Source organism: Colius striatus, chromosome 2 (assembly GCF_028858725.1).
Source record: "Colius striatus isolate bColStr4 chromosome 2, bColStr4.1.hap1, whole genome shotgun sequence".
Lineage (NCBI taxonomy): Eukaryota > Metazoa > Chordata > Aves > Coliiformes > Coliidae > Colius > Colius striatus.
The window spans coordinates 110,411,534-110,420,469 of record NC_084760.1 but is presented as its reverse complement, the minus strand read 5'-3'; the positions used below and the strand labels follow the sequence as shown (position 1 = coordinate 110,420,469).

The 8,936-nt window shown below is 42.9% G+C and overlaps 1 protein-coding gene across 1 annotated transcript in view; it reads left to right on the top strand.

The window, feature by feature from the left end:
• The first annotated feature begins 266 nt into the window (after window positions 1–266).
• The window catches only part of MRPS5 (mitochondrial ribosomal protein S5), a 59,656-nt gene continuing 50,986 nt past the window's right edge, over window positions 267–8,936 (top strand). The window contains exon 1 of the mRNA XM_061989096.1: window positions 267–526. Within this exon, the coding sequence (XP_061845080.1) occupies window positions 460–526 (67 nt within the window). The 5' untranslated portion in view covers window positions 267–459. The remainder of the gene's footprint in view (window positions 527–8,936) is intronic.

Sequence of the window (8,936 nt, the reverse complement as noted above, 5' to 3'; positions counted from 1 at the left end):
TTCCTGCAACTTCTGCGTTTGTAACTCAGCAAACCGGGATGCTCAGCACCGACTGGCACCCACCGTGCCCTTTAGCTCGCAGGTTTGCTTCTCGCGTTGGGGTACGGTTAACACTGAGGGGGTCTGTGCTTCACGCGCTGCACACGCAGAGCGAGGCTGTCCCTCCCTGCGGCTCCGTATGTGATCGGTCACAGAGCCTGCGCCAACGCAGCGCCGCGGGGGCCTGCGCCGGGGCTGTTCGCCGCCTGCCTGTTGGGCCGTGACCCGTGCCACTGCCGCTAGGAAGGGGCAGGGGCGGTCAGAGCGTTTCCCTAAGGCTTCAGATGAGTGCCAGCCGTTGGTTTTCGCCGCTCTGCCGTAGTTTTCCCCTGAGGTGGCTGCTGGCTGGCTTGGATTGGTCGTCAGGCGGCGCGCGAGGCAGCCACGCGCGCTGTCCGGGAGCGGGGCAGGGAGGCCGCTATGGCGGCGGCAGTGGCGGCCATCGGCCGGGCGTGCGCCTCCGGTGCCTTCCGAGCGGCGTGGCGAGGTGACGGGGCCGCGCGTGGGGCCGGGGAGGGGAGGCGGCCAGGGGGCCGGGCCCAGCGGGGCCCCGAGCGGTTCCCCGCAGCCAGAGTGGGGCGCAGGTACGGCCGTAGGGCGCCTGGGCCGTGAGCTGGCAGCAGCGCTGTGTGGTCAGAGCAGCCTGCGGCCCTCGGGCCCGCCCGCTCCGGCCCGGCACCCGCGGGGACGCGGTTCAAGGGTGCCTGTGCTCCGGAGGCGGGTCGCCACTGCCGTATGTGGTCGTCTAAACCTTTCTGTGTGTTTTATCAGCCCTTGAGCTGATTTTTTCCCTCCACTGTATGAATTCCAGAGTGGGAGGAGTGCTTTGCTGTTTGTTGCCTCCATCGGCTTAACAATGGTCATTGTATCACACAGTATTAACTGGCTAGTGAGTGACTCAAAAACAACACACAGAGAGGCAGGGGCTGCTCTGGATGTGTGTGGACCAGAACGCACACAGTTGCACACATTCCCTTATCTGTTCAGTCACTGCGGGCCCTCCAAGGGCTAGAAATGGATTCTGTTTTGGATCTGTGACCAATGCTAACAGGACTTTGTAAGCAAATGTCTGGGACCCAAATTTTGCTAAGCAGCTTCAACTCAGTTACCCTTAAGTGTAATTCATCTACAGGACAGGAAAGGTGATAAATACCATGTGAAATAACAAACTTTACACTCTCATTGAGAAGTGGAGGTAGTGTTGGCACTACATAGCAGTTCCCACATTTCCTTCTTCTGATGCTGTAAACATACTTCAAACGCAGATCTCTGTAGTTAGAGGGTTTGGGAAAGGCCAGCAGTGCCTTTGGAAATCTTGTCCCATCAGAGCAACAGCAGTGTAGTCCTTGAGATTATGGAGTGAGGTGGTTTGCTTTTTAATTTGAGTATTGTTTTCTTCCCATTCTTTCTACTTGTCTCCTCTTATGCCTTCCTGGACAGTGCTAATTGATAGGAATCTAAGTTTGTTTTGTATCAGGAGCCATTTCCTTCTGGTTCTTTTATCTTCTGCAGTCACCTTCCAAAACTCAAATGTGGGGTTTTTTTCCCACTAGAGGTTAAAGTATACTTTAAGGAAAAGAGGGGAACATGGCTTTTTTTTCCCACTTAAGATCAGAGTTGGCTTTGGATCAGTCCTTCAGAAAATGTGCTTAGAAAACTGGGTAAATTGTCTTTTGATTAATGAGAAATGGCACTGTATAACCGAAAACTTGGGTAGCATTTTCTGAGTTATGTAGTTAATTTTTGATTGGGGAGGGGGGGTGTTTGCCTTTCATTATACAGTATTTTTGAGCAATGAATAGTACTGAAGTTCTACAGCAAACTTAAGGTGGTGTAAGCATAATTATTGCAGTGCCATGGGCACCTTAGCCTTTTGTATTGCTGAATACCCTCCACTTGCAACTTTGCTGCCTGCCTTTCAGCAGCTCTGCCTTCTTTCACCTTCGGGGTTGTATTTTCCACTTATTCTCCTGCTGTTGTCCTTATGACCTTGCAGCTGTGAATCCCAATAGTGTTTGGTGGGTTCTCCTGGGCAGCAACTAGCAGGAGCCTGTTCTCTTCTTCCCTTGTCTTTCCTCTGGGTTGTAGGTTTTAGATTCATTCAAGGATGCCATGCTATGCCTTCGTAGTGCTTAACAGCCACCCAACCTGCACATATCCAGTGAGGAGTCTACAGGGGTCCTGATGAAAACTGTAGATGTGCTGTGGGAAGTTCTTAGGGGAGGAATCACCTACAGCGCTGGAGGCTGCCTTAGGATGCATGTTACATCTTTGTCTCCTTTTCCATCATTAGAGTTATATGCCATCAACTGCTCACCCTGCTGATAAATCATGGTGAACCTGTCTCAGAATCCTTCTTGCAACCTCGATGGCTTTTATGCACTTAAAGGCAAAAGTCATAATAAACTACATTAATGCCTTCGTGTTCTGAAGGGAAAACTGGTGTGGGAAGAAAGGCCAGGTTACATTAGTAGAAGCAGATTCAAGCTTGGTGTTAGAACACCTGGAATCTTGGCAGTTCTTGCTTTCAGGGTCTTTCTCCCCCACCTTCAAAGGCAAAGTTAACTTTTTAGGGTTTTGGTTTTTTTAGCTTCTACAGTCCTCTGGAAATTTCCTAGCCTCTACTTCTATAAAAGAAAAAAATCTTAGCAGTGAATGAATTTCTGGCCTGTTCCTCAGGGCAGTCCATAAGGAGGCAATGCCCATTCTGTAGCCAAAGTGTAGTTAAAGCCTGAGCATCCAGGGAGGTTTGAAAGCAGCCCAGTCGAGGGAAAGATTTTCACTGTCTGGTCACAGAGTATATCCTAAAAATATATATATTTCTTGCAAGTAGACCAGGAAAAGCAAAAAACTGCAGCTGCTCCTAAATAATTTATTAAAATTAACTGTGTCTTTTCAGTTGTGACCCTCCAACTCTTTCTGATTGGTTTACCTTTGCATTCCATGCTTAGTCTGGGTAGATAGTGACCCTTTCCACGTGCTGTGATTTGAAATGCAGGGGGTTTATTTTCAGACATTTATGTTTTTCACATCCAGTTTTTTTCCAAGATGACTAGAGGATTTTTTAAAAGGCAATATGCATCTGTGCAAAGATTTCCTTACCACATTGGCCTTTCTTGAGCACTTGTGAGATGATATGAAGAAAACAGCAGCACTTCTGAAGTGTCTTCCCTGTTAGGATGGTTTGTATCCATGCTTTAGTTCTGTGTCTTAACAGTTTGAGTTAAAAAGCAATGAGCAAAACGTTAAACAGGCAAAAAAAAAAAAACCAACTTCATTGCTCATTAGAGGCGAAGTTAATAGCACTTGGCATCTTCAGAATTGCTGTTTGGAATTGAATCAGAACATCTCTGTTTTCTTCTACATAAACCTTTTGAGAGTGTTGTGATTATTTCAGCCTAGAGCCTCCTGTGTGTACGTCTGGTACTAGGGCAATTTTTCTAAAGTTTATAACCACTAAATCAGCATCTTGATGGCTCTTTTTAAAAGTCTTGGGGGGTTTTTTACAACGCAGTTCTCACTGCTGAAACTAATTTCATGCAATGATTCTTTCTCTCAGATATGGAACTGAGTAAGAAGAGTTTTCCATATTTAATTCCTGTGTAAAATAATTACAGGAGTAGAGGAGATTATTGAATTGTTGCCACTTGTTTTTGTAATAATGAAATCAGCAGCCAGGCTTGCTGAACACTGCCTTTAGCAGTAAAGGAAAGAAGTGGATGTTAAACATGCTCACTGGCTTTCACTCTGTTCAGTGATAGAGCAAGCAAATGGCAGTGCATGCCAATTTTGGGCATCGTGTGGTGACAGATACTGCACCCTGTGCATAGATCTCTTAATAGTGACATGTTAAACTTATATGTAACTGAAAAAATAAAGGCTAGGAAAGTTATCATGGGTACAGTAAAGTAGTAGATTAGTGTGTGGAGTAGGGTGAGTGTTAGAACCTCATGAGACCGCATCTGGAATATTGTGTCCAATTCTGGGCCATTTAGTTCAAGAAGGACAGGGAGCTGCTGGAGAGAGTTCAGCACAGGGCCACAAAGATGATGGTGGAGCATCTCCCTTCTGATAAAAGGCTGAGGGAGCTGAGGCTCTTCAGCTTGGAGGAGACTGAGGGGTGACCTCATTAATGTTTACAAACAGGTAAAGGCAGGTGTCAGAAGTATGGAGCCAGGCTGTTCTTAGTGATGTCCAGTGACAGAACAAGGGGTAACAGGTACAATCTGGAACATAAGAGGTTCCAAAGAAATACAAGGAAAAACTTCTTCCCTGTTCAGATGAGGGAGCACTGACACAGGCTGCCCAGATGGGTTGTGGAGTCTCCTTCTCTGGGGACATTCCAAACCCACCTGGACGAGTTCCTGTGTGACCTACTCTAGGTAGCCCTGCTCTGGCAGAGGGGTTGGACTGGATGATCTTTCGAGGTCCCTTCCAACCCTTAAGATTCTGTGATTGAAAGTTGCAGAAATTACTTTAACATGTTAGGTTTACTTTTCTACCTATCCATTACATCTTGTGAGGAGAAAAAAATGGTTCTACAGTGGTTTTGTTAAGTGAATTTTTAGTGCTGAGTGCATGTGGAGTTATACTTGTATAACATTTTCCACTTAGCCAGCAAAAGACAACACTTACAAGTCAGCGCAGGGTTTGAATTGTAATCTCCACAGTGGGGAAGTAGGTATCACTGAGGATTTAGTTTTATGTTACTGCAGAGTATGTCTTAAAATAAACTAAGCACTGTTCTTTTGCTGGTACCAAGGCGTCAGTCCAATGGTCATGACCTGTCTTGCTTTTACAAACGATTTAGGTTTGAATAGCTTCTTACAAGAGGCATTTTAGATTTGAAATAAGAATCCCATGGTGGATGTTTGGAGGATGTGTAGGGAATGGAGGACAGGATGCAGTAACTGTACAGGCTTACATTTCAAAACTTTTATTGAGATGTGACACTTTGAACTGTTTCCATTCCAGAACTACTTTAATTCTTTGCTCTCTTTTCAAGGTGTCTATGCCCTTGGTAGCATTATTCATACAGAAGTGAGTGGGTATACTTTATTAAATACTAACACTTAATGTTTCAGACTTTGGGAATCCTGTGGATTTGAGGGGTTTTTTGCCCTGTCTTCCTCCTCTCTCTTTTGTCCTGCTGCAGTTCGTGGACCAAAACAGTCTCAACTCCCAGTGTTCAGAATATGATCAATACAGCCCCTGGGCCTTCCTAGAGATATAATTTTAATTGCCAGCTCAGGACTGGTATTCTATCACTGCCAGCCTTTAAAAGTAAAAGTTACTTTCACTTGAAAAATTATTGAATCCTTAATGAAAATAGAAGATCTGTCATGGTTTCAGTGAAGCTGGGATCTCACTCTGGGCTTTAACAACTTCTGTTATGAATTGCAATAGTCAGATGTTGTAGTACTTATTTTTTACCAGACTTCTTGAAATCTCTTGAAGGTCTTTTGAACTTTTTCTGTCACACCGATGTTTATTTGGCTTCTCCTTTTTTGACATTTGACTTCTGTGCCCCAGCCATTCTGTCAGAATTGTATTTCTGCAGCAGTTATTAATCTAATCCCATGTCTCTTGAGTTTTCTTGCTGTTGCCATTTTGTCCTGAGTTGGTTGCCTCTGTATAGACTTTTTCTACATTTCCATCGTAATTTCAGGAGACAGTATTTAGGATGTGGAACTTTTTTTCTGACAAAAGTAGGAGGAAAAACAACCAACCAAAAGCAAATTTCACTGCAAATACTGTTGATAATGAAGTAAACTAGTACTCTTGTGTTTCGTTTTCTAAGTGAATGTGTTTTTTCTTAGGCAGAGACTTTAGAATATGCTTTTGTATTACAGAACTGTGAAAGAAACCGTCACCTCTGCTGCTGGAAGTGCAGATGACTGATTCAAACAAAGCAATGGCTTTCTTACTGTAATATTTTAATGAATGTTTAAGCCTGCTCCAGACAATTAGTGTTGTTCTTGATATTCTCAATGTTGACCAGTTATTTATCTTGTTTTAGCTAATAAAGTGTTGTTCCAATAGATAACTCCAAGTGAATGTCTGTAGAGCCAGTTTAGCAAACAAGATAGAAGAGAAGCACTCAGATATGGCAAAGGAGGGAAGGTAAACTCATTCTTTGCATCATAATTAACTGGAAAAACAAATGAGATCCACATATCACCCTTTGTGGTGACAGTGATTAGAGTTAAAGGGTGTTTCTGAATTTAAAACAACCGTGAAAGAGGTGTTGGGACAAATCTACAGGATGATCGTTAGCAGGATCAAAAAGTATCCACAGAAGAATTCTAAGAGAACTCCAGGATGAAAAAGATTAATTGCTGAGAAGAGTGTGTAACCTCCCCTTTGAAATCACATTGGTACCTGAAGTGTGGAATGTGGTAAATGTGGCACCAGTCTTTTTTAACAAAACTTGAAGAATAGTTGTCAATAAAAAGATTACACATTCTTTTAGTAATGGAAACTTCAGCCTTCTGTACACATCTCCCAGAGCTCAGGTGTGTTTATTGGCCTTTCGGGTAAACTCAGAAGGATAATGGAGAGCCAGTGCATGATTTCAAAATAGCTTTTAGCAGAAGCCCTCACCACAGACTTTTAAGTTGTTCAGTAGGTAAGGGATATGGGTAAAGATCCTGGTGTGTTTAAATGATTCACTGAAAGGTAGGGAAGAGTGGTGGAGCTTTTTTTTTTTTTGTCAGAGGGAGGTACAAGTGCATGAAGAAGATGGGATTAGATTTTGCAAGTTATTTCAAAGCAATTTCTAGCCATAGATGATTGTGTGCAACAAGGGAAATTAGAAATACTGCTGCACAGTGCAATTTTAAATTCATTATAGATATGTGATGTTGTTTTTTAAAAATTACTTCTTTAATTGCATACCATTTCAAAAAACAGATTGATACCTTAGATCATTTTGTTGAAAATTACTCTCAGATGAACTGTTAATTCACCTTTGTGGATTAACAGTTTGTCATTAAATGCATATTGAAAACACAAGCTCAACTATTGTATGTGCTTACAGAGTTATCATTAACACTGTCTATACAGTTCTTATTAGGAGTGAATGCTCATTCAGTAGCAGTTTGAAGTGAAAGAAAGTGTTGAGTAGTGACTAGCATATTGTTTGTATGTGTCTCATCCTGTGACTCTTGGTATCTTGTGCATTTGCTGTGAATTTACCCAGATATTTAAGAATCTTCTGTTAATATGAGACCCAGCTCAGGATCTCAACAATTATGACTCAGGGAAGTGACAGAGATGGTGCCTGATGACAGCTATGGCCCTTGCACACCTAGAGCTGGAAGAAAATGTGGTGGATCTGCTTGTGCAGAGGAGTTTGACTAGATGATCTCTAGATGTCCCTTCCAACCCCTACCATCCTATGATTCTAATCTTTTTTTGCTTTTTCTTTGTTTCCAGGCTGCTTTTTCTTTTGTGGAAAGTAATAGTTTTTCCTAACATTTTCATAATGGAGCTTTGTTGTCAACTTTTAACTTTTTGTAGGAATAAATTATGATAAATTTACTTTTAAAAATTACTTTGAGAGGAATTTTGTAGAATTTCCTGCTCCATTACCCCAGGTAACTGAACTGATTGCTGTTCGCCTGGAAGGACCTATTGTCCAGACTTCAAAAAACAGGGTTACTGTTTTCTTGATACTGGATGGTCACATGACAAAAAATCATGCTTATTTTCTGCTTTCAAAATATATCTGAAAAGATTGAATATATATGCAGTTTAGGAAGATTTCAAGAGAGTACAATCCGTTTTAACTTGTTGAATATGCACACTGTTTGGATTGATTCTATAAGTGGGAAAAAGATGGATTCTTCTTCTGAAGAAGCAGCACCTCCATGTGCATAAATTAAATTTTGCTGTTGTAGGTGAGCACCTGAGCCCTAGCAGTTAAAGCATTCTTCCTTTGGCTAACAGAGTAGCAATCTTTCTGCATTAGCCGAGCCACCTGGCAGAAAATGCACCACCATGCTATATTGAAGTAATCTGTTCTGGAGATGATAAGAGCATATGTAATTGGCTAGCTCTGTAATAATAGGATCCAGAGGGCCATGGGGAAGGTACCTCTGGAGCTACATTCTCTTTTCAGGAGTATGTCAGGTTCAAAGACTTGCAGAATCACAGAATAGTTGGTTTTGCAAGCCTCTGGAGATCATCTAGTTGACCTTCCGTGCTCAGAGCAGTGTTGGCTAGAGTAGATTACCCTGGACTATGTTCTGGTGAGGGGAAAAAAAACCCAAAGTTTTCTTATGTTCAGGTAGAATTTTGTTCTCTTAAATTCTTGTGCATTGCCTCCTGTCATGGGGCACCAATGACAAGTGCCTGACTCCACCTGCTTTATAATCTCCCCTCAGATATGTGTATACTCCAAGACTGCTTTTCTCCAGGCTAAACAGTTCCAGTTCTCTCAGAGAAATAAGAAATGTTCCCATCCTTCAATAGTCTTCATGACCATTTGTTGGACTTTCTCATGGAGTCATAGAATACCTGACGTTGGAAGAGATTCATAAGGATCATCACAGGACTACCAAAACTCCTCACAGGGCTACCAGAAACTAAAACAGGCAACTCGGAGGTTGTCCAGACTCTCCCTGAACTCTTGAGAGGAGCCTGTATCAGTGACCAATAACTCTCAGTGAAGAGACTTTTCATAATGTCCAACTCACCAGTGTGTCCATGTTTCTCTTGTACTGGGGAACCCAGAACTGGACATAGTGCTCCAGGTGTGTCTTATCAGTGCTGAGTATGGAGGGGAAGAATCACCTTCAGCTCTGGCAACAGTCTTCCCACTGCAGTCCAGGATGCTTTTGGCCTTTTTTGCTGCAGAGGTACATCACTGGCTTGTGGGCAGCCACTAGGATCTC